Source organism: Adiantum capillus-veneris, chromosome 5 (assembly GCF_014529385.1).
Source record: "Adiantum capillus-veneris isolate H3 chromosome 5, ASM1452938v2, whole genome shotgun sequence".
NCBI classification, from domain to species: Eukaryota; Viridiplantae; Streptophyta; class Polypodiopsida; order Polypodiales; family Pteridaceae; genus Adiantum; species Adiantum capillus-veneris.
This window is the reverse complement of record NC_140935.1, coordinates 153,369,237-153,395,393: the sequence shown is the minus strand read 5'-3', so window position 1 is coordinate 153,395,393 and position 26,157 is coordinate 153,369,237. Positions and strand designations below refer to the sequence as shown.

Genomic DNA, 26,157 nt, shown 5'->3' with positions numbered 1-26,157 from the left:
AATAATAACGCCATAAACGCGTTTCAACTACAAGAGAAAGTGAAGAGGACAATGTCAGCTATTTTTGCTGAAAAAGAATGCGATGAGATTTTTGAAGTAAATCTATAAAAATGTGCCCAGAAAAAAAAATGATGTAAAAAATTACATTTGACAATATTTGAACCTTTGAATGCCAAAATTCAAGCAGAGGCTTGGAAAAAAGGCTCCCTGACTACTCTTCCTCTCTCAAATGGGCGAACAAGTAGGCAATCTCTCTTCTATCTCTCTTCCGGATGTCTTCAGGACCGATACTCTCTGCTGATTCATCCTGCTCATAATCAAACAAAGTGAATCATCACCTCAAGAACCCAACAAAAAGAACCATAGAAGGACCCAAACAAATTTTCATCACCTTTGAACTTGGCAGCACAGAGAAAACAAGACCTATGCATCCAAAGCTTCCCGAGTGAATTGAGGCAGGCTAAATGCTGCGGAATGCATCTGTACACCATGACCACCCACAAGGTGAGAAACAACCAGCATGAGCAATCACATCATGGCAACAAAATAACGTGATTTACTTTGCGTATAGACACAAAGAACCAAAATGACACAACCGAGACAAAGACTAGGGGATAGAGGGGATCATCTACATAGCGCACACACACACACACACACACACACACACAGAGAAGAAGAAGAAGAAGATTGTTTTAACGTCGTAGGAAACTATCCCAAGTGACCTTAACGATCTATCCGACGAGGAGAGTTGAACTCAAGACCTGTTATTCAAAAGGGAAATGGTATAACCAATCTACCACACTTGGGTCATAGAAAGGTTATACCAATTTTCCCCTTTTTTATTAGTGCACACACACACACACACACACACACACACACACGAGAAGAAGATTCTTTTAACGTCGTAGGAAACTATCCCAAGAGACCTTAAAAATCTATCCGATGAGAAGAAGAGAGAGAGAGAGAGAGAGAGAGAGAGAGAGAGAGAGAGAGAGAGAAATGAAATGAAATGTTATATTAACATCTTCAAAAGGCCAAAGTGACCTATAAGACCAGAAAGTTACAATGTGGTGGATCTGATACAAAGTCAGAGTCAGAGTAACAAGATGACAAAAATGAAATGACAAATGTCACAATAAAATACTATGGAATCCTAAACTACTAGGTGTGAACTAAGCAGCTAGCTGGGATAGCTAGATCACAAGAGATCCAGCATCGATCGCTGACGGATCTCATCAATCTCCTCCATGGTCAGTAGTCTGACCGGGCATCGTGCATGTCGAGCCAAAGTAATCCAAATCCTCTCATGCAACCTCCGCCGATGCTGTGTAGTCCTCCGCAGTCGTGGGCGTCTGGATCTCCCCAGCTCAGCTGCTCGATCGATCAGTGTGCCTCTGGTGTGAGACGACGAGCTGTGATGTAGTAGTAACTCCTCCGAGCGTCCAGTGGCAGCTCTAAAGAAATCTGTGATCTATCTCTGAGACTGGCTAGCCTGTCCTCTCATCAGGCTCTCTCCGTGTCTGCGTAGCTCGAGCAAAAACAAAACCAAGCATCTCTGATCCTCGTACTGCATGACTCTGGAGAATGGTCCAAAGCCCTCTCTGAACAAGCAATGGAAGTGGCCTCGTATCTCGTAGTAGACGGGGCAGTGGCATGTGTAGTGCAACTCTGTCTCAGGCTCGATGTCACACAGGGGGCATGTCCTGGCCTCTGCTGGTATTCCGTTGTATCTCCCAGTCTCGATCCATAGCTGGTGTGAAGATGTGCGTATCTGGCCGATAGCACATCGTATCCCATGAGACAAGTGGGTGTCCATGTATTTGGGCCTCGTCACAAAACCATCAACCGTAAGTTGGAGGAGATGCTCTCTGTAGAAAGCCATCTTCGAGCCCAGCTCCTGTGCTGGCTGTATCCATGTCCTCTTGGTGTCTAGCTGAGTCACGTCCTGGCGAATGAGCCTGGTGATCTCGGACTGTGTAAGAGTCATAGAGGGTGCATCCAGTGAGTATTGGAAGGGAGGCAATCTATCTATGCTAAACCCATGCGCCTGAAACCATGATGTCATCTCCCCATACCAGCATGCTGTATCTCCCTGCATGGCTAACTATCGAGAGGACTCAAGTGCAAGGCGGGCATATCTGTCTCTGGGAAGTTCCCACATGCGGTGTATGAAGGAGACAGATCTGGTGAGCACCTCAACCACTAGTGGGGGGGCAGCTAGCTCTGCTCGAACAATAGCACGTGGTACTGAGGCCTTGGCTCTAATGAGCCGCGAGATCATAGAGACCAGAGGCTTCTCCATGTCCCCCCATCCATCACTGCGGCCTGTCCTCCCGTGATGATCCAATGAAGGTCCCCAAATCTCAGCTCCATAAAGCAATGCAGAAGCCACCAAAGTGTCAAAGAGCCAAAGCTTCGTCCGAGGCTCCTGAAACTGAACCTGTGAGCACATCCTTTCCAATCTACCCAATGCTACATGGGCTCTGGTCAGCCTAGTCTTTGCTGCCCTCCTCAATGAAAATGTTGGCCCACTAAAAACCACTCTGAGGTAAGTGTACGCATCTGTATACTCCACATTCTCTTGGCCGTATGTGAATGCTGGCGCTGACCTCCTGATCCACTGTGGGGTGGTATTAAATACCATGACCTTGGTTTTACCAAGGTTGACGGACAAACCACTTTCCTGAGCAAACCTATTCAAAGCATCCAAGTGATGTTGCATCCCCTCAGGAGAGTCGGAGATCAACACAATATCATCAGCATATAACAATAATGGAATCCATGTCCCTGCCAGCTGTGCACCTCTATCACCATCTCTCTCAATGTAATCAGAAACCTCATCCACATACATACCAAATAGAGTAGGAGAGAGTGGACAGCCCTGCTTCACCCCAATAGTGGAGTGAATCGGTGTGGATAGACCCTCTGAGGTGCGTACCTGCCCCACTACTGACTTGTATAATGCCATGACCCCCCAAATCAACTCTGTGGGTACTCCCATCTGCTGTAATCTGCGCATCAATCTAGCTCTAGGCACTCTGTCAAATGCTTTGCGGAAATCCACAAAGCTACAATAGATCCGTCTCCCGTGCGATCTACCCTCCTCAATGATGGCTCTGAGTATCAAGATATGATCAAGAGTAGAAAAACCCCTCCTGAACCCTGCCTGCCCGGCTCCGAGTATCCCCTCCCTCTCTGCCCATCTACTCAGTTGCTGCTCAAGAATAGATGCGTACAACCGTGTCAATGTGTGTCCAATCATGATAGTGCGATAATTCCCAGGCTCCATAGGGTCTCCTATCACCAGGAGGTGTATTTTTCTTGTTGCCTTCCGTAAATAAGTACTAGATGTTTTTATTTTTACTTGTTTTCCCCGGAACCCTTGAAAAGGTGCAAGTGGACATTGCATGGCCAGTGTGAAACGGCTGCGGCCGAATAGGTTTCTCACAACGAGAGTCTAGGTCGATCAGTCTGGGACCGATCGGGCCAGTTAGAACTGACTTCTGATGAGTATGGAAGCATGTGTGCGCCAAATGAAGTCTGGGCCACTCGGAAAGTCACTTATAACTTTAAAAGTCAGTGGGAACTAGAGAATTAACTCAAAAGGGGTAAATTGGACGCATGGCGGCTCCAGGCAGTTTTGCCACTTCCAGCATGAAGAGGGGGCGCCCAATTTGAGAGAGGAGGCTGATTTTTGAACCTAAGTGAGCTACAGTGTGTGTGTGAGTAGTGGGTGCACGTCTACAGCTTTAATGGAAAGCTTGCCTTCTCCTCTGTCTCATGTAGCGCGATGACTTGCTCTCGTGCATCTCTCTCTCCCCTTTGGCACATATGGTAATGCCCCACTAGTTGGGCTACTCAGATGAACATGTACAGTTCTGGGGGTTTATGTGCGTTTGCCAAGGCAAGAGCCTTCTGAACAGGAACCGAATTAGCTAATTGCTAATCCCCCACAGGTACGCACATTTCCATCGCGAAAGATTGCGAGTTCGGAGAGTTTTCTCGCATGAAAACTCGTCCATTTCACAAGGGAATTGTCCCATTGCGTGCGGGAGCCCTTGGGACATGCGTAGGCGTGTTCGCTCCGCTAAAAACGATCTGAAACAGCAAATTACAGCCTGCTGTGTCTTTCTGCAGGTTTAGGGTTTCGCACCTAAACTGCAAGGGAACACCGGGGGAGAATCGTGAAAGCCTTGGGATGCATGTACAGGCTTTTGGGCACCCGGCAGTGAAAAACAGCGAATTACAGCCCGCTGAATTTCTGTGACAGCTCACCAGAAAGCTTCTAGATAGCGAGGGAATCCGTCCTAGACAGGTGCTTTTGACCTACAGGGGTTTTTGCGCCGTTATGCCTGTCAAAATCAGGTCGAAAACCTGCGTTTTCAGCCCTCGCCAGGGTTTGGACAGCTTTGTGAAAGCTTGTGCTAAGTGGTCGGATCGTCTACCTTAATTTGAATAAAGAAATACCGAAAGGGGCGCCAGTCTTTGGGGCCTACAGGGTGTCGGTCTCGTGTGCGCAATGACATTCTAGTCGCTGGACGCAACTGTGTTCTCTTCCCTTCTCAGTGCTCTGTGTAAAGTTAACAGGTGATTGAAATAGTACCGCCCTCTACGTTGTACAGGCCGGTTATATGGTTCCATCGACGGGATACTCACTTTTTCTTCAAAAAGTGCAGCGTGGATTGTTGTGGGTGAAAGCAACACAAAGCTTGTCGTTATGGCAGAGAAGAGAGACCAAGTACTGTAACAGACTTGGACACTCCAAGTCAAGAATCAACCGCGACAGCACCAAATTACCACTTCAAAACAATTCACAGATCACAATAGATTTGCACTGGCCCGGCGGAGTTCCGTGCCTAGAGATATTGGCCCCAAAGACTGGCGCCCCTTTCGGTATTTCTTTTTATATTAATCAATCATCAAAGTACAAGAGAGCAGTTAGGGTTTCACTCTCAGACTCTGCGTCCAGATGCTCTGAGAAGTGAGGCCCTCACCACTAATTTAAAGGTTACAAGGGATGCCCAAAAGCAGAGCCCCAAAAGCTTTTAAAATCAAAAGCATCAGTTCTCTCTCTCTCTCTTACAGAGTCTTTTCTTTTTTTATATAAAAAAAAGCAAAAGCAAAATTCATGTCACTCATCATTTTCCAAAAAAAAAATAATAATAATAATCCGCCTCCGCGATTTCCGGAATTTAGGGTTTCTGGCAAAAATTAGGGTTTGCAGGAATTTTAGGGTTTCTGTTGTCCGCCACGTCATCACTTTGTGACATACCCCCCTCTTGAAAGCATTGTAATCGACCGCGATTACGCCTGCAAAACCGACAAAAGCCATAAACTGTCTTAGCAGACACTGATTGTTAGTACCTTCGTACTAGGAACACACATCTAGCACATGTACAAAATCGACAGTCACATCACACGACATCACAGGACATCACATGACATTCAACATTCATTCGGATCTTAGACCATGATTTATCGGCAATGTAGCTAGCAATCACATCTAGGTCCAATCGGGACCTCATCGATGTCCGATTGACTAACCCCTATTGCAACCATGTCTATTCGAGATCAAGTAGACCAAAACGCTGCAGTCATTTCGTCTACCAGTTCCTGCACTCACAAGAAGTCAAGAACAAATCAGTATCATAATCAGGAATTCCATTTCATAAAGTCATCCAGCAGAATACTATCAGCTCTCAGTATCCCTCAAGCTCATAGAGACATCAGTGACTTTAGTATCAAAATCAAGGCATCTGTTGACAAAGGAGCGGAGTAACTCCCCTCTTGTGCATCCCACTGCACCAGATCTTCGGCCAAGCTGAGTTTCTGGGTTCCGTTTGGAGTAGACTATGCTAAACCAAAACATCGAGGTAAAGTTTCACAATCCGAGGAGTATCTGCTAGGTCCTCCTCCTCCATCCACTTCGCATCAAATGCAGGAAAGTTCTTGAACTTAACCAGGAACCGCCTTCAGACTTTACCTTTCTTCGTATCATTATGTGCCAAAATCTGTTCAGGAACAAGGATCTCCTCGTTTTCTTCACTTTGGGTTGCTCATCAGGCTCCACATCATCAGGCACATCACCCTTAACAGGGTTCAAGAGACTCACAAGCAATGCATTGTGAATCCTCCAAGTATCTGGCAGTTTCAATTGGAAGGAGACATCATTTATCTTGTCAGTAATCTCGAAAGGTCCGTAGTATCACATACTAAGCTTTGGAAAAAGCCTCTCCTTTCCCTGTTTCTTTCTTAGGCGTGCCTTCTCAAAAGTAAGAGCACCCAATCATCCTCCTTCAGTTTCCAGTCGCGACGATGGCGATCCGCTGCGTTTTTCTGTTGTTCTTGAGACTCCTGCAAAGTCTCGCGAACCTTGGCAAAAGCCGTATCCAAATCTCGCGAATATTCATCCGCTTCAAATTTCTAATCTTTCGTGCTCAGGAAGGATGGAACCTTCGCAGCAGTTTCAACAATCTCACATGGCATCTTCCCCGTCGAAGAGTGTATCGTGTTATTGTAGGCAAATTCCACCAAAGGTAAGTTTCTTTTCCCATTGAGTCTTCTGATGCGAGATACAAGACTTCAATAAATCTAAAATCACTGAATTGGCAATCTCAGATTGCCCGTCAGTCTGCAAGTGGAACGATGACGAGAACTGCAACCGCGTGCCAATGTTCTCCCAAATTGGCTTCCAAAACAAACTCATAAATCTGGGGTCTCTGTCGGAGACAATCGTCTCAGGCGTGCCATGTAATCGGAAAATCATCGTGATCATTCTGTATTCTCGGGAGATCAAAAAAAATGAAATCCATTTCAATATTTTCCCAGGGGCGGGTGGGTATGGGTAAAGGCTGTAACAATCCTTGTGCCTTATGCCTGTCAAACTTGACCTTCTAGCATACCAAGCAACTGCGCACAAACTCTTCCACATCCTTCTTCAGTCTCCGCCAAAAGAAATCTCTCTCTACCCCTTTCATGGCGGTAGCAATGCCGCGGTGACCCGTTAAAGGTGGACAGTGGCAATCAATCATAACCTTTTCCCTCAACGGCTGTGTAACGCACAACATAGTCTTTTTCATCAAGTAGCCTTCCCGAAGGGAGTATCCAGCTACTGTCTCCCCATCCCGTATCCGTGTGAAAATATCTGCAAAATCTGTATCTGTGGCACACTGATCGACCATATCCTCGAAGCTCCTATGATGTATCGCGGAAATAGCCAGAACCAACGGTTTCCGAGACAAAGCATCTGCCACCACATTCTTTTGTCCATGCACATGGAGAATCTTGAAGTGGAACTGTGACAAGATGTTTGCCCACCGCATCTGCTTTTCCGAAAGCTGCTTCTGTGACAAGAAGTAGCGCAAACTCTGATGGTCTGTAAAGACAGTAAAATCCGCTCCGAGTAGGTAATGCCGCCACTGAGTAAGAGCATGGATAACCGCCAAAAGCTCTTTCCCATAGATCTGTGCTGTCATCTCCGGCCTAGAGAACAAACGGCTCTCGTAAGCTATGACATGGCCTTCTTGCAGCAAGACCGCACGCAGACTACGACCACAAGCATCACAATATACTTCAAATGACTTCTGCAATTCCGGCAACGTCAAAATAGGTCTCGTAGTCAATTTCTCTTTCAATGTCCGAAAGGCAGTCACCTCTATGGGTCCCCACAAAAAAGGTACTCCTTTCTGTGTCAAGGTATGCAAAGGGGAAGCAACCTCTGCAAACTTTCGTATGAACCGCCTGTAGTACGAACACAGTCCCAAGAAGCTTCTAGCTTCATGGACATTCCTCAAATCGGGCCAATCACGGATAGTCTCTATCTTGGCCGGGTTCATTTGCACTCCTGCTGTTGACACAATGTGTCCCAAAAAGTGTATCTCTGGTAGGAAAAATTCACTTTTCTTAGCATTAATCACTAATGTGTGATCTCGTAATGCCTCAAAGACTTGAAGCAGATGATCTCTGTGTTCTGCCTCATTCTTCGAGAAAAAAAATGATGTCGTCAAAGAAAGTGCCAACAAATAGCCTATACTCTCGAAAAATCCTATCCATCATCCGGTTAAATGTCGCAGGAGCATTGGTTAAGCCAAAAGGCATCACCAAAAACTCAAATAACCCAAAAGTCGTCCGAAAAGCTATCTTGTAGACATCTCCTGGCGCTATCCTGATTTGATGATATCCACTCTTCAAGTCAATCCTGCTAAAGCACGAGGATCCCTGTAACCTGTCGAGTATATCATCGATCCTAGGAATCGGAAATCTGTTCTTGATGGTGATTTCGTTGAGAGTGCTATAATCGATGCACATTCTCCAAGATCCGTCTTTCTTCAAAACCAACAACATTGGAGAGCAATACGGTGAAGTACTAGGCTGGACAAGACCCTTTTCCAAGAGGTCTTTCATTGAGTTCATAATCTTTTCATTCTGTACTCGGCTCACACGATAAGGTGGCCGATTCGGTGGCGTGCTTCCAGATATCAGATCAATGGTATGATCTTCAGGCCCTCTCAAAAGCAATCGGCATGAGCGTGGAGAAAAAAAAATCTTGGCGTTCTTTTCTTCATGTCAAAACATTTTCAACTTTTATCCATCGTTCAGTTCTCCCAAAAGAATGAGTAAGAAAACTGAAGTTCATCAAGTACAATCTCTAAGCCCTTCATTTATCAAAGTCGCTTTCTCGGCCCGGTAGTCAACCACGGCGTAGTTCTTGTGGTACCAAGGGATCCCGAGTAGAACGTCACTCGCGTGCCCTGAACACCCCTGTCATTGCAAACGAAGTTTGCCAATGCTCGGTGTAATGGCAACATCCCATCCGGGTGCCAGTTGAACTACCTCCGCCTGTGGCGTCAGTCTGTGGGGCGTAGTTCCAAATCGAGCCGCCATTTCCAAGTGAAAAGAAGTTGGCCTTGGCTCCTTCAAAAGAGCTTCCTGATCCTTCACTTTGCCCAAAAAAAAGCGGCAAAGTTTGTACTTTCATTCATTTGATTCGGTGCAAGTCCCACGCCATGTGGTACCAGTTCTACTTTTCTATCTGCCTTTTCTGCCACATTCCTCAGCTGCTCTCGAACTCTCAGACCTGTCATCGTCTTTATCATTCTGTTCTTTCTATGCCTTATCAGGGCACTTCGCGGAAATATGTCCATGTTCCCCGCATCCAAAGCACTTCCCCTCTCTGATGAAGCGAGCTCTCTCCTCATGAGTAAGCTTGGGTCGTGCATCCTTTTTTTTCTCTGGGTTGCTCTTTTTCATTCTACTTTCATTCCCAGAAGTCTGTTCGGCTCGTTGTGTCATGGCCTCATCTGTGGGGTAGGTCAGACTGGCAGAGTGAATGGCAAAGCCCCGCTTCGCATGACTCATCAACTCCTGAATAGAAGCTGACTTCTGTTCCAAGCAGTGATCTCGGATCTTTGTAGGTAGACCCAAGGTAAACCGCTCAATCTGTTCTTTGAATGAGATCTTCTTGAATGAAGAGGCGGGTAGAAAAGAGCTCAGAAATCTTTCACAATAAGAATTTACTGTAACGCTCTTGGTCATCCGGAGATGGTTCCAAGCAGCTCGTATATCTCGCTCAAACTCTTGAGTCAACCAAGAAGAAATAAAAAGCCTCTTGAATTTCAGCCATGTAACTGGCACAGTCTTGCTTAATAGAAGCGTGGACCACCAAGTACGAGCATTCCCCTTAGAGTAAGAGGCAGCTCTCCGAATCTTGGAGTGCTCTGAATAGCGTCCTCCCGCGAAAGCGATGTCAAAGACACAGCCTTCGAAGCATCTGAGTCTCCTGAAAAGTATCAAATTTGATCGAGTGGCCACCTTCCTTAAACTCTCGGACTTTCTTGCTTTTATCTTCGAGAAAGTCATACTGGTTGGCTTTGTAAAAATTCTTCTTGTTCACATAAAACTTTCCGTCATCGGAATCTGAGCTGTCTGTAGACGAGTCCTCAGTAGAACTGTCAGTCTCTGGGCGAGATGTAGCCTTCTTTGCCTTGCCCTTTCCAAAGCATTGCTTCTTGCTTTGCTTTTTACCTTTTCTGTCTTCTTCGCTCGAATCCAAGAAGCTAGAAGAACTGTCAGAAGAAGAAGAAGAAGAACTGGGTACTCCTTCAAATCGAACACGCTTCTTCCGTTTCTTTGCCTTGTCAAATGTCAACCGACGACCCAAATATCCCGGGAAGTCAGTGCCTTTCTTCTGCTTTTTGCCGTGCTTTTTGGCTTTCTTTTGCGTGTCAAAAAGCTGAGCAATCCGTGCATCAACCACGTTCTCCAGTTCCTTCTCCGTATATTTCTTGGAGGCAGAAGGTTTCTTGAGAGCCGGTTTCGGGAGTGGTGTTGTGGTTCTCTGCCACTCCATCTGTACCTCTTTCAAAGAGGTCTGGTTCATATATTTTGCCATCTTCTGGTCCTTGGCAAAATTGAGCATATCTTTGTTGCATCGCTGATCAACTGGCGACGCTCTATCTCTCGCCGCTCCGCCTAAGTAGGCCAAGGCGGGCCATACTCTCTGCCTGAATCTTCGTTGTGATCCCAGCCCGCATCTCCAAATGCAGAGGGAGTCGACTGATCATTGCCTGAAGCCATAGGTGCCGCGGAAAAAAAATTCGGGGATCGGATTTCCCGTAGAAGAGAAATCGGCCGTGCTCTGATACCACTATAACAGACTTGGACACTCTAAGTCAAGAATCAACCGCGACAGCACCAAATCACCACTTCAAAACAATTCACAGATCACAATAGATTTGCACTGGCCCGGCGGAGTTCCGTGCCTAGAGATATTGGCCCCAAAGACTGGCGCCCCTTTTGGATTTCTTTTTATATTAATCAATCATCAAAGTACAAGAAGCGGTTAGGGTTTCACTCTCAGACTCTGCGTCCAGATGCTCTGAGAAGTGAGGCCCTTACCACTAATTTAAAGGTTACAAGGGATGCCCAAAAGCAAAGCCCCAAAAGCTTTTAAAATCAAAAGCATCAGTTCTCTCTCTCTCTTAGAGAGTCATTTCTTTTTTTTTATAAAAATAAGCAAAAGCAAAATTCGCGTCGCTCATCATTTTCCAAAAAAATATATATATATATATATATAATCCGCCTCCGCGATTTCCGGAATTTAGGGTTTTTGGCAAAAATTAGGGTTTGCAAGAATTTTAGGGTTTTTGGCAGAAACTAGGGTTTCTGTTGTCCGCCACGTCATCACTTTGTGACAAGTACCTGAAGAGGGATCTTCCTCACATGGCACGAAGAAAGTTCCTTCAACTCTTCAAGAAGAGGACAAGTTGTTTAGAACTCAACTGCGTTGCTGCATGGACATGTTTCAGCAGTTGGCTAACAACCCAAGGATGCAGGAGTTCTTACAGGCTCCGACACAGGGTTTTCTGCCTCCTACACAGGGCACGACTGAGCCGTTGCAGGAAAAGGAGATTTCCAATGCGCAGAGGACTCATGATGCTCGAGGGAAAGCCCATGTGGTTGAGCAACTAGCGGTGTCCACGGATCCAAAGCAACTTGCTTTAGCTGGACAGGAACCAATTGTGAATGGTCAAGGGAGTAATGAACACGCTATGCGTCAGACCCTTCCATTACCTAATACTTATCCTGGTTATTTTGGAGGTGGTTCAGTGTTTCAAGCTATGGCTGGACCTTCCACAGGTTATATGCCAGGGAATGTGTTCGGGACAATGCAAACAGGCATGGGTAACCCTATGTACGCGAACATGGGTGTCCAACCAAGTTTTCAGGGTGCCTATGGCCAGTTTCGAGTGCCTGGAACACAATTTGGTACGGCTGGTTTTTCGCAGCCATACGTACCAAATGCAGATATGACAGGGAAAACAGTTGATGCGAGTGTTGGAATGAACACTCATGGAGCACCACTGTTACAGGCACCTATTTATGATAATGTGGCTCCTTTGAGTCAGTTTAAGGATTACAAGGAAGGTGGGCAGGGAGTGAAGTTTGAAACTTTCAGAGGAACTGAGGATCAATTGAAGGCTTTCACCTTCATACAGCAGTTCGATGCAGCTTATGCTGGAGGAAACTTCACGGAATCTTCAAAGATACGCAAGGCTGCCACTTTCTTGAAAGGGAATGCGCTTCAATGGTGGACCGCATTGTTGAACCAGGGTCAAACCCCAACAACGTGGGTCCAATTCAAACAGCTTTTTGCGCCTGCATGGTTGACAAACACTTTGAAATGGATGTGATGACAGAATGGCACGAGTTGAATGCTGAACAGTGTGAGAATCTGGAAGAGTACAATAAACAGTTTTGGGCCGCACTGTTGCTAGTCACCTCTTATAGGTTTGTGCCATTGTCAGAACAGATTGAGAAGTACTGTTGCGGATTGCCCAAGAAAATCAGGGACTACTGCACAAAGACTACTTTCATGAATATGTTTCACTTGATAGAGAATGCAAGAGTGGCCAGCAATCTGTCGAAGAGAGATTCCAATGGATTTAATAGCCACAAGAAAGGGTCCCAGGGCAAACAGTTTTCAGCCAAGGGCAATGTTGCAGCAAAGCCTTCTGAGCCTCCCACAAAGAAGCCCTCCACTGAAGAAGGTGATACGACCAAGAAGCAGTCTAAGTCTTCTTCGACACGAGGACAAGGACAAAAGAGGCATTTTTCTGGCAAAACTTTTGAAGAACGGAAAGCTCTTAGGGAGGCCAAGAAATGCTACATTTGTGAACAGGAAGGACATTTTGCGAATGAATGCCCACAGAAGAAGTCACAGGATAAGGATGACAAGTCAGAACATAAAGGGAAGAAGCCAAAGCCAAGTGCAGGACTTGTTCCAGATTTGGTTGGAGACCAGCCAAACATAGATGCCACGGAGCTGTGCAGAGCTTGGGGCAAAGTTAGAGACCAGACAGTGCTGGTTTTCTTTGATCCAGGAGCCCGTGCAAATTTCATATCACCAGAATTGGCATCAAAGTTGGGCATTCATGCAAAGGAGATGGGTATGACAGGGGAAGCAGGTTTGGCATGCCCAGGTCATTCAGAGCCCGTTACTCCCATTTTGGGGAAGCTTCGTCTGCACATTCAGAGTTATGTCGACGCGGAAGAGTTTCATATTATGCCACTTGAGGGGTGTGATGTGTTACTCGGTATCCCATGGTGTTACAGGTTGCATGCTATGGTGGATACTTACAACAAAAAGATTACCCTTGTACATAAGAGGAAAGACTCATGTCCTTGATGTAAAGCTTAAAGGTGAGTCTGTTCCAGTTGTTTCTGCTTCTGCTATTTCATCTGTAATAAAGAATCATCTTTCTGCGTACTTGATCTTTGCAAAAGAAGTACCTCAAGTTGTCTCTAATTTTGTTTACCTAAGATAAAGACAGGTCAACTTTTTTGAGTGGTTTCAGAGATTGTTTTTCGGACTCTTTGCCAGGGGAGTTACCTCCCAAGAGACTTGAGGATCATACCATAGATCTTGTGCCAAGTTCTAGTCCACCGAATAGACCACCATATAGGGTTAGTACAGCCCAGCAGAAAGAGATTATGAGTCAGGTCAACGAGCTTTTAGAGAAGGGGCTGATTCAGCCCAGTTCATCCCCTTTTTGTTCGCTTGTACTCTTAGTGCAAAAGAAGGATGGTTCATGGAGCATGTGCATTGACTATCGCGCCTTGAATAAGAATACCATTAAGAAAAGGTTCCCCATACCGAGGATAGATGACATTCTTGATCGGCTTGAGGGAGCGTCATTGTTTACAAGGATAGACCTAAAGAGTGGCTACCATCAGATACGCATTAGGCCAGAAGATGTCCATAAGACTACGTTCAGGACAACATTTGGTCTCTATGAGTTTCTTGTCATGCCATTTGGTCTCACAAATGCTCCTGCCACGTTTAATAGAATGATGGACAGAATTTTTAGACCACATAGAAACTTCGTGGATACCTTCTTTGATGACATGATTGTCTATTCGAAGTCTGAAGAGGAGCATAGGGATCACTTGACTGCAGTTTTCTATGAGTTACGTAAGAACAGGCTACTCATTAATGCGAAGAAGAGTGAATTCTTTTTGCAAGAGATTCACTTCCTTGGGCACATTGTTTCAAAGGATGGGGTACGCATGGATCCCGCTAAAGTGGAAGCAATTAGGTCATGGCCAGACTTGAAGTCCGTACATGACATTCGAAGCTTTCTAGGCTTATGTTCCTACTACAAGAGGTTCATCCGAAATTTGGCTGAGATTGCTTCTCCACTCCATGCACTACAAGGAAAAGGAGTTACTATCAAGTGGACAGCCAAGGAAATTTTAGCGTTCAAACACTTGAAAGAGAAGCCGACTTCAGATCCGGTAATCATTTTGCCAGATCTTTCCAAACCTTTTGTGGTTCAGTGTGATGCATGTGGCCATAGTCTTGGTGCAGTTCTAATGCAGAATGGCCGAGTAGTCGCATATGAGAGCAGAATTCTTTTGAAGACTGAAAGGAACTTGCAAGTCTATGAGAAAGAATTGCTGGCAGTAATTCATGCTCTCACTAGTTGGAAACACTATCTGCTAGGGGCTGATTTTGTTGTCCAAACGGATCATCAAACCTTGCGATATTTTCTCACACAGACGAAGTTGTCTGAGAAGCACATGCGATGGGCAAACATCTTGTCAATGTTCCATTTTCAGATTGTGCATGTGCAAGGGAAAAAGAACGTGGTGGCTGATGCGTTGTCACGAAAGCCCCAAATTTCAGCATTGTCAATTCCGTACCATTGTGAACTAGACGAAATGAAGACACAATATGCTGAAGATTCAGATTTTGCAAGGATCTATGACCAGCTTGTTGATGGGCAACATCATGAGCACTATATGCTTAAGAATGACTTTCTCATGATGCATGGAAAGTTGTGCGTTACTAAACAGTTACGGCCAAAGATTTTGATTGAAAGTCATGCTCCACCTTATGCTGGGCATCATGGAATTGATGCGACAGTGAAAGGGGTTGAGGCATTCTTCTATTGGCCAGCTTTGCGTCAAGATGTTGACACATTTGTAAGATCATGCTTAGTATGCCAAAAAAGTTAAATTTGACAGACAAAAGCAACCGGGATAGTTGCAGCCATTGCCGATCCCAGATAGGCCATGGGAAAGCATAGCAATGGACTTTATCTTTAATCTTCCAAGGATGCAAACAGGCAATGATGGGATTTGGACTATTATTTGTAGGTTCAGTAAGCAGGCCCATTTCATTCCTGTGAGGAAGAAGATAAAGCCAGAACAAATGGTCAAGATATTTATGAGCAATATCTTTAAATATCGTGGGATGCCTCAGCCAATTGTCAGTGAGACAGGGATCCACGTATGACGAGTCTTTTCTGGAAGGCATTGTTTGAGAACATGGGCACTATGCTAAAGTTCTCTTCTTCGTTTCATCCGCAAACTGATGGACAGTAAGAAGAGGCAAATTCTACTGTTTTGGACCTGCTCAAATGTTATGTGTCAGAGCACAAGGCAACTTGGGAACACCATCTTCCATTGGTTGAATATGCTTACAATAACATTGTGCATACGTCAACAGGTAAGGCACCATTTGAGATAGTGGAAGGAGGGAAGAAAGTCCCGCTCATTTTGCAGACTAAGGACAAGATTTTTGAGGCAGACATGTGCAAGATATGGATGAAACATACAAGAAGATAAAGGTTGCTCTTGAGAAGACTCAGGCTAAGCAAAAGAAAGTTGCTGATCATCACCGTCGTGAACTTGTATTTTCACTTGGTGATTGGGTGCTTTTGCGCTTTGAAAAGGCCAGGTTAAGAAAAAGGAAAGGCAAGGAACGCTTGTTTCCTAAGCTCAGTATGCGATATTATGGTCCTTTTCAGATTTCAGAAAAGATCAACGATGTAGCTTACAGGTTAAAGCTACCAGAAGGCTGGAAAATACATAATGCTTTTCATGTCAGCCTTCTAAGACCCTTTGTTGGTAATGTGCCAGAGAATATGCTTGATGAGGAACAACCCGAAGTGGAAGAATTGGATGAAATCCTTGTTCCTGAACAAGTATTGGCACATAAAGAAAGAAAGGTTAGAGGAAAGGTTGCAAGACGCTATTTGGTGAAGTTCAAGAACTATCCATCATTGGATGCCAAATGGATCGAAGAGTCAGAATTGCTTGATTCACCTCAGCTATTGCAATTGTATCTTGAAGCCTTTCAGATGGAACCCACAGTGACTTGATGTAGACTTTTTGGAGCAAGGCAAGAGCATGGTTCATGATGCTCAAGAGAGTAGTTAAGAAATTGTATCTACTCTTTCCATACAGAATTTAGCTAGAGAAGTTTGTGCTTTAGAGTACACAAGAAGGCTTCTATGCTTTATATATGTGTCGTAGCCAGGTTGGTGGGATTGTTTAATCGTCCAACGCTACATTTCCGAAAGCATGTATATCTTGGATTCCCATCATAGAATATATGTGATATCAGGAGATACTGCATGTATTATTGGCATGCAAGCGAGGTCGCTTGCAGTATTTCAAGGGTGGGGTGTGTCACCAGGAGGTGTATTTTTCCTGTTGCCTTCCGTAAATAAGTACTAGATATTTTTATTTATTTTTATTTTTACTTGTTTTCCCCGGAACCCCTGAAAAGGTGCAAGTGGACATTGCATGGCCAGTGTGAAACGACTGCGGCCGAATAGGTTTCTCACAGCGGGAGTCTGGGACTAATCGGGCCAGTTAGCATTGAATTCTGATGAGTATGGAAGCATGTGTGCACCAAATGAAGTCTGGGCCACTCGGAAAGTCACTTATAACTTTATAAGTCAGTGGGAACTAGAGAATTAACTCAAAAGGGGCAAACTGGACACATGGCGGCTCCAGACAGTTTTGCCACTTCCAGCATGAAGAGGGGGCGCCCAATTTGAGAGAGGAGGCTGATTTTTGAACCTAAGTGAGCTACAGTGTGTGTGTGAGTAGTGGGTACAGGTCTACAGCTTTAATGGAAAGCTTGCCTTCTCCTCTGTCTCATGTAGCGCGATAACTTGCTCTCGTGCATCTCTCTCTCCCCTTTGGCACATATGGTAATGCCCCACTAGTTGGGCTACTCAGATGAACATGTACAGTTCTGGGGGTTTATGCGCATTTGCCAAGGCAAGAGCCTTCTGAACAAGAACCGGATTAGCTAATTGTTAATCCCCCACAGGTACGCACAGTTCCATCGCGAAAGATTGCGAGTTCGGAGAGTTTTCTCGCGTGAAAACTCGTCCAATTCACAGGGGAACTGTCCCATTGCGTGCGGGAGCCCTTGGGACACGCGTAGGCGTGTTCACTCCGCTAAATACGATCCGAGACAGCAAATTACATCCTGCTGTGTTTTTCTACAGGTTTAGGGTTTCGCACCTAAACTGCAAGGGAACACCGGGGAAGCCTCGTGAAAGCCTTGGGATGCATGTACAGGCTTTTGGGCACCCGACAGTGAAAAACAGCGAATTACAGCCCGCTGAATTTCTGTGACAGCTCACCAGAAAGCTTCTAGATAGCGAGGGAATCCGTCCTAGACAGGTGCTTTTGACCTACAGGGGTTTTTGCCCTGTTATGCTGCCAAAATCAGGTCGAAAACCTGCGTTTTCAGCCCTCGCCAGGTTTGGACAGCTTTGTGAAAGCTTGTGCTAAGTGGTCGGATTGTCTACCTTAATTTGAATAAAGAAATACCGAAAGGGGCGCCATTCTTTGGGGCCTACAGGGTGTCGGTCTCGTGTGCGCAGTGACATTCTAGTCGTTGGACGCAACTGTGTTCTCTTCCCTTCTCAGTGCTCTGTGTAAAGTTAACAGGTAATTGAAATAGTACCGCCCTCTACGTTGTACAGGCCGGTTATATCTCCCGACTTGAAGATAGGTACAATAGTAGATAGGCTCCAAGTAACAAGCAAGCCCTCACACATGGCACGGTTAAACATCCCTACTAGAAGCTCTGCTAGTAGATCTCTGGCATGCGTGAAATGCTCAGTCACTAAACCATCATGATCGTATGCTCTCCCAGTCCTCATCCTGTCAATGGCCTTCCTCACCATCTCCGCGGTGAAAAAAGCACCTGTGTGTGGGCATGGATTGGGAGGGTCGGGAAGGGGGGGCTGCTCAAGAACTGTGTACAAAGATGATGCGTACTGGCCCCAGTCCTCTATAGAAGTGATGGCGGGGGGGGGAGAGTGCTCCTGAAAGAGCCACCATGCCTCACGTGAGTCCTGACTCAAGAATAGCTGACATAGATCCTGCTCTAGCCGGGCCAAAAATGCCCTCTTCTTTCATGGCACTAGGCGTCGGAAGTCAATCTGTGACTATCTGTGAGTGATGTCCCCCAAAAGCACCTCCCTCTGAAGTCTAGCTCTAGTGTCCCGACATTCCTCATCATACCAACTGTTCTGGGACATGCTCCCCGAACGGTGTCTCTGCTCAGGCTGGGTATGTGGGTATGCCTCTGCAGCTGCATCATGTAGTCTCTGTCAATATAGTAGTAAGCTCCTCCAGAGGTCGCCCTCGCTTCTCTGTGCATAGGCGTTTGTAGATCCCATCTATGTATACAGAGTCTGTCTCCCGTGTGAAGGTGTAGCGAGTAGGGGCTGTTGTCCGTAGCCTTTGTGCTACACTAAACTGAAAAGAGATGGTCATTGACACACTAGCATGATCCACTGCCACACCAACAGGTCTGGGTCCAACCGTGAGATCCTGGATACTAGAGATGAGGGTCGGTTGTGCCATGACATAATCCACTGTGCTGGCTCCATGTCTGTGTGGAAAGCATGTAAAACCCCCTGAAGCGGGAAATCTCTGTAGGCCATTCAAGATGGCCAATCCATGTGCAGTCCCCATGTCTATCAAGTGTCGTCCATACTCAGTGTGTTCTCCATCTTGTGATAGTCTGGATAGGCCTGTCTTTGCAGCATCTAGCTCTCTCAGCATCTCCTCTGAAGTATCATAAAATACTGTCTGATGATGGGCAGTCCTAGCATTGAAATCCCCTAGTGTAACAGACTTGGACACTCCAAGTCAAGAATCAACCGCAACAGCACCAAATAACCACTTCAAAACATTTCACAGATCACAATAGATTTGCACTGGCCCGACGGAGTTCCGTGCCTAGAGATATTGGCCCCAAAGACTGGCGCCCCTTTCGGTATTTCTTTTTATATTAATCAGATCAAAGTACAAGAGTGGCTAGGGTTTCACTCTCAGACTCTACGTCCAGATGCTCTGAGAAGTGAAGCCCTCACCACTTATTTAAAGATACAAGGGATGCCCAAAAGCAGAGCCCCAAAAGCTTTTAAAATAAAAAGCATCAGTTCTCTCTCTCTCTCTTAGAGAGTCTTTTCTCTTTTTTTAATAAAAAAAAGTAAAATTCATGTCGCTCATCATTTCAAAAAAAAATTTAAAAATTTAAAAAGCCTCCACGATTTTCGAAAATTAGGGTTTCTGGCAAAAATTAGGGTTTCTGTTGTTCGCCACATCATCACTTTGTGACACCTAGAATGATGATGTCACCATCTCTAGAGAACTCCCATATGTCATCATCCAAAATAGAGAAAGGGGACTGTCCTTTGGGTGGTGCATACACTGATGTGCTCGGGGGAAAGTAGCAAATAGCAATGTAAAGATATCTGTCTGTCTCTGCTCTCAGTCTCACCCACATGTACCTAGCTTGCTCATCTCTGCGGACTATATGTATCAATGGCTGTAACTCCTCCCTGAATTACACTGCCACTCCTCCTGATCCCCGCCCTCTGTGCTCTGATTGTGTCTCTTGTCTATAGGCAGTCTACCATCTATATCCACTAATGTGAGGCATAGACTGCCCAGGGGCCTGATGTGTCTCAAGAGTAGAAGACGATGTCTCTTCCCTTGAAACTATCCTCAAAGGCACCCACATCAAGTCGCATAGATCCATTACAATTCCACGTGGCAACTTTGAGGGTGGTCCCATGGGTCTCGCACCGTCATGTGGAGCGCCGCTCTACAATCACAACCCGGCCATCTCTGTAGAAGGCCGTCTTTCCCTTCTCCCTTGCCACTTGAATCTCTGGCATTACCTCTCTCATATGCGCAAGCTGTGTGAGAGTGAGGTCATCTCCAAGGAATATGCCCGTTTTCTTTAGTGTAGGACGCTTCTTCAAGAAGTCCTTCTTTGCCTCCATGGATGGGAAACGGATGATTAAAGCTCCCCCTTTTGAAGTCTCCCCATTGCCTTGTGTCTTCTTCCCCACCCTCCATGCCTTTGTATGAGTAGCCTCGCTACCCATCATGCGGAGAAGTTCTTCAACTTCCCCTTCCACATCATCTCGGTCTTTTAGACCGGTTACTCTTATATGCAAAGCTCTAGTTTTCCTTCGTTGTTCTTCTTCTAGAGTCATGTTGATGATTGTAGGAGTGGGGACAGATGTGGTTTCTTTCCCTTTGCCTTTCTTAGCGACTTCTATCCACTTCTCAACCTCATCCGCCTTCTTTTGCGTCTTCGTGATCACATCCATCCACGAAGACATCTTTACCATCTTTTGTTTCTCCTCCTCTTTGATCATCCGCACCTGCTCTTTGATGACCTTGATTTCCTCTACTACCGAAGGCTGGAATTCCCCCTCCTCTAGTCCATTGCTCGCTTTATCAGCAAGTTCTGGCTTGAGAGTTGAGACCTCTTCTTTAAGTGCTTTGGAGTCCGCCTTAAGTGCTTGTAGCTCTGCGTGCAGGTCCTCTTTCTCTTTCTTTCACTGCGCGTCTTCGTTGAGAAACATTTGAAGAAGGTTGGAGAAGGTTGGCCTTCTCTTTCCACCATCCCTCCATATCTGCTTTCCAGTCTTTCATCTCCCTCTCCATTTGTGTAATCCGCTTGTTTGTAAGCACAAAGGTTGCCTTCGGATGGGGCTTACACACCGGCGAAGCAGTCATTACCTCCATCAAAAGTACAATCTGCACTTCTGACTCAAAAAAGGGATACAGTAGGGGATCGGAGCACCGCGGCTCACCCTTGCCAAAAAGGTACAAAATGTGGGCTCAGGCCCCACTCGGGAGACAAGCCGAATCCTCAAAAAGGCTCGACACTCTGGCTCAGCTGAGACCGGGTGGAGTATGCAATCAACCACAACCCCTTGGGGGTACCATGCATTATCAGCCCGCTGTGGGCACCTGCAATGGAAACCAGTAGTGGAAAGGGGAACCTTGCACCCACTATTTAGCAACAGGCCTGTCCCCTCTGCTCGAATCAAGAGACGCAACCCAAGCTCCCAGCGCTACTGCTGTTCTGGCAATACAATAGCACGTGGCCCCCTTGCAAGGTTAGCTCGCGGCCCTGCTGTTCAGCCTGCTCAAATCCCCCACATAGGGAAAAGGCCCATCGCCTGCATACCTGCGACCTAGGCGCAGCCTTGCTGCCTGCTGCCCCGAACCCGATAGAACTGAGGGCACCGCCCTGTTGCCTGCTGCTTCGGACTAATGTTGAAGAGGGCACAGCCCCAAGCTATTCGCTACTGCAGCAGCAGCAGGTGAGCACGCTACAGACCAGCAGCCATCAACGCGCCATAGCTTGCAACAGCCATCAACGCGAGAGAGAGAGAGAGAGAGAGAGAGAGAGAGAGAGAGATATGTAATGAAATGTTATGTTAAACGCCTTCAAAGTTTATGAGACCCAAAAAGTTACATATCGGGAGAATCTGATAAAGTGTTTGGAAGAAACTAAGAGAAACTCGAACTGAAAGCAAAAAAGCTAATAGCTAAAATAGAACTATAAGGCACTATGAGGGGGTGACTAGGAGCTCTCTAGCAAAAACAAAGAAGCCGAAAGGGGCGCCAAGGTTTGGGGCCAATCCTCTCTAGGGTGGAATTCAGCCACTCCGTGTCGCATGTGCTCTCCCTCTCTTTTTAAGTTCAATTGTTATTGAAGTGCTAAAAGTCTGTTCACTCTGTTCTTTTCTATTGGCACATGGTGCCCGTCTTGAGACAATGTAGCTTTAAAAGATACAAACCAAGGCATCTCTAATCCTGATATGTCATAACTCTAGACAATGGTCCAAAATCCTCTCTGAAAAGACAATGAAAACGGGTACATTGGGCAATGGCTGATATAATGCAACTTTGTCTCTAGCTCCACATGACAGAGTTGACATGTCCTAGTCTACGCTAGTACTCCTCTTAGTCTACCAATCTAAATCTTGAGCTGGTTTGAAGTTGCGAGCATCTCACCAATAGCACATCGTATTCCATCACATAAATGAGTCCATGTAGCTAGGCATGGTCACAAACCCCTCCTCTGTAAACTGGAGAAGATGCTCTCTATAGAAAGCCATCTTCGTGTCCAACTAATCTGTTTGGTTGTATCCATGTCAATCTGGTGTCTAGTTGAATCAAGTCCTGCCTAATAAGTCTAGTGATCTCTGTTAGTGTGAGAGAAGATGCTCTTTGTTGAAAGCCATCTTCGTGTCCAACTCGTGTGTTGGTTGTATCCATGTCAATCTGGTGTCTAGTTGAATCAAGTCCTGCATAATAAGTCTAGTGATCTCCGTCAGTGTGAGAGACAAGGAGGGTGCATCTAACGAGTAAAGAATTAGGAAAAGTCTGTCCATACTGAAACCAAGATGTCATTTGTGCATACCAGCAAGATGTATCTCCTTGTGATGCTAGCTGACAGGAGTGAATCCAAGGCTAGTCAAGACATCATTTATAGGGAGGTCCTGGATACTATGTAAAAAGGAGACTGATCTAGTAAGTGCCTCTACAACCAACGGCCTTTCCATACATCTCCATCCCTCAATGCTACGGGATACAAAAGGCCCCCATATCTTCACTCCACAGAGCATAGATGGAATCACCAAAGTAAGAAAAAGCCAAAGCTTCGTTCGAGGTCCTTGGAACACAACTTACACTCATCCTCTCTAGTCTCCCCAAAGCTACATACGCTCTAGTCAGTCTAGTCTTTGCTGCTCGCCTCAAGGAAAACACTGAGCCACTGAATACCACCCCAAGATAAGTGTATGCATCTGTATACTCCACCGCCTCCTAGCCATAGGTAAAGGTGGGTGCTGACCTCTTGACCCACTTTGGTGTTGTAACTTGTGTTGTTTAAACACCGTGATCTTGGTCTTGCCAAGGTTCACAGAGAAGCCACTATCCTGAGCAAAAATGTGCAGGGCATCAAAGTTACGCTGCATTGCCTCTGGGAAGTCGGAAATCGACACAATATCATCAGAATATAGCAACAACGGAATTCATGTCCCTGCCAGCTATGCTCCTCTATCACTCTCCATCTCTATGTAATCTGTGAGAAAGATAACAATGCAAGTGAAGAAGCTCAATAAGCAGCACATAAATTCACCGAAGCACTAATGACTTGCATGAGAATTGGACCAGACACTTGCATCACCTAAGTTAAGCAGTAATGGCTTGCATGAGAATTGGACCAGACACTTGCATCACCTAAGTTAAGCACAAGCCAAAAGCTAAGATATCATGCAAGCGAGAAAAATACCTCAGAATTGTAGAACTTTAATGGACCTATTGTATTGTCTGAATCTATCTTCTCAATCGGGTTCACAGGCTGCCGAAAGTTGACAACAGGACCTTCCGTGGAGCACAGCATAAATCCGATAACACCACTGCCAATCACAACACATAGCATGAAATGAAGCAGCTCTTACAAAAAAAAGAGCAACGCATCCAGATACTTTCAAAGAAAATTTATCGCACCTTGGGTAGGTTGGCACGCTTGTCCAGGCATAGTTCACTGACCCCTTAAATGTCTTTCTGCATGATGAGAATATGTCCTTGATTATGTGCATGTGCAACCACACACTTTCCGCCTGAGTGCATACCACCCCTCCTGGACGTAACACCCTTGCCAGGGATTCAAAAAAGGGAGTCTCAAAGAGCTGCTGAGCAGGACCTACATACAAAGAGATTTTGTGAGTAAATTGCTGGCCAGGAATTTACGACTGAAGTCCTCACCTATGGGGTCTGAAGAATCCACAATTACAGCATCATAGAACCCATCACAGACTTCCTTAAGGAAGACCGCCCCTACATTCGACAAGAACAGCAAGGGCAATATGAAACATATGACGCAATCTTCTGGCCAAAAAAAACGCCCACATGCACGTCACTCAATCACAGGCACATGAACTCATCTACAATAGAGGATTCGACTTTCTTTCAGATCTTCCAAAAACATGCTTCAATAAAACATCAATCAAAGTTATTGCCTTACCATCACCAACAAATAGCCGGACTCTTGGATCCGCAAACCCCACAGCAATGTCGGGAAAGAACTTCTTGGCCACCTTCACAAATTGCAAGGGCATCAAACCACCAGCATATCAATAATACCATGGTAAACTGCAAGGAGCTCTCACACAGGGATCTGATGTCTCGTGGAAAAGACAACGTATGAATCAGGTATTTAAGATAAGACACTCATAATCAGACCCTGTTAAACTTCTAGGCCTAGCAAAACCTTTCAATAATTGGGGAAACGAACATGCTGCCTAAGAAATTTAAAAAGTCCTGTTCAAGAGTAACAAGAACATAGATAATTCAGGAAAAGTCCAAACACAAGGACATCGTACGCAATTAGACAAGTTGTTGAAGCTTACATCAATGACCATTTGGTCAATTTCACAAATATCGATCTGCTTCACTGACTTATGCCTTGCCACCTCTCTTATAACTCCTCCATCACCCCCACCGATTACAAGAACCTGCACATACAATCATTAAAAAGAGTTTACACTTGTTTGCATATAGATCTATTTTTGCTTCAATGATGGTGATATGATGTGTGTTGCGGGCACGTGTTTCGGTAAAAGTTTTTTTTCTTTTTGGCGCGGGGGGGGGGGGGGGGGGGGGGGGGGGGTGCTCTTAAGTTCAAAAATAACCTTTTGTGGATTGGGTATTGAGCAAAGTGGCAGATGTGCTATCATCTCTTGGTACGCACATTCATCACGCTCTGTCACTTGAATGACACCATCTAAAACCAGTACTTTCCCATACGTTGCAGACTGCAACTCAAAATAGTACCTCCTGAGGCTTAGCTCATGAAGAAAGAAAATGCAGCAACCAAACCACAATTGAGACCGAGAACAAACCTGGAAAACAAGGACATCTTGGAAGTCTGATTTTCCTTCAAATAGAATCTCCTTAACTTCCAAGGAATGTGCTTCCCCTGCATTGGCAAGTAGAGATAAAACCCTTCAAGCTAACAAAAATAGTAGTACATATAATGACTCCAACTCTTAAGCATTTTTAACTCCATGGCATCAATTAACACCCACATTTTTTTCCTGATAAACAACCCGGAGAAACTGTGAGGGCGCCTCTCTTCGAATGAAACAATATGAGAAAGAAGCCCCAGAGTTGCGCACTAGTTTTGCTGCCTACTGTAGAATTAACAATGTGAACTTGTAACCACCAGTAACATGGCTACCATTACCATAAAGTGCATACTAGCCACAAGTACTTCAAAAATTCAAGATCCAGTAATAACCCAAGCAGATATGCAGCAACTACTTCGTGAAAACTCATGATCCAGTAACATGCCACAAAAACCCGTATAGCACATCCCTCGACATAGAGCACAAACATGGCTAAGAGTACACAAACTCCAGACTTTCGCACAAACAAACTGCCTGTGTGCATGGCTTGGACCACAGAAGTTCATGGCAGGCTTTGCAAACTTATATGCAAGCTGGAGGGTGGCGCAATTGCACATGCTCTGCACAGCGGCCTAAAATTATTTCAAGCAAAGAGAGAGAGAGAGAGAGAGAGAGAGAGAGAGAGAGAGAGACAAACCCGGCCACATGGGGCTGATTTCGGAGAACCATCCAGGAATAATGGAGGAGATGTTGGCACGGCCAGTCCCGGGCTTCACTCCCTCCATACGAGCTTTCAGGCTGCAGTTGCAGCCAAGCTCAGGCGAAGGAGTTCAGGAGCCGCAGAGGTAAAGGGCACTGCTGGAGGAGCCCGAACTACGTCGTCTTGAGGAGGCAAACGCAGACGAGTGGGAAGAAAAACAAGAAGAAAATGAAGCAAACGCACAAGAGAAGGAGGGGAAAAAAAAAGCACGCAGAAAAACTTCTTCTGTGGGGAGATGGGTAAGGCTGTTGCAGAGCTCTCCTCGCCACAGCGATGGTGGTGCTAGGCCTAGTGATGAAGAACGCAATGACCACCACGATTCTGAGAGAGCACGGCTTTTAAGTCTCGAGT

General features: G+C 45.6%; 1 protein-coding gene across 2 annotated transcripts; it reads right to left on the bottom strand.

Moving 5' to 3' along the window:
* Window positions 1-26,157, bottom strand: LOC147458320 (spermidine synthase 1-like). 2 transcript variants are annotated; one of them, XM_086512979.1, is made up of 10 exons: window positions 25,744-26,155; window positions 25,041-25,117; window positions 24,831-24,953; window positions 24,549-24,653; window positions 24,164-24,236; window positions 23,905-23,976; window positions 23,647-23,842; window positions 23,429-23,555; window positions 392-480; window positions 1-307 (listed from the first exon to the last, which is right to left on the bottom strand). In XM_086512979.1, exons 1-9 carry the CDS (start codon window positions 25,829-25,831, stop codon window positions 424-426), a joined length of 918 nt encoding a protein of 305 aa, XP_086369105.1. In that variant the 5' UTR covers window positions 25,832-26,155; the 3' UTR covers window positions 1-307; window positions 392-423. The 2 variants fall into 2 exon arrangements, with proteins under 2 accessions (XP_086369105.1, XP_086369106.1); XM_086512980.1 differs by lacking the exon at window positions 23,905-23,976 and having other exon boundaries at window positions 25,744-26,157.

Coding starts and splice junctions, on each gene's coding strand:
- LOC147458320 (XM_086512979.1), bottom strand. CDS start 25,831: ATGGAGGGAGTGAAGCCCGGGACTGGCCGTGCCAACATCTCCTCCATT. Junction 24,954..25,040: donor AAGATGTCCTTGTTTTCCAG/GTTTGTTCTCGG, acceptor TTTGAGTTGCAG/TCTGCAACGTATGGGAAAGT. Junction 24,237..24,548: donor TTGACCAAATGGTCATTGAT/GTAAGCTTCAAC, acceptor CAATTTGTGAAG/GTGGCCAAGAAGTTCTTTCC.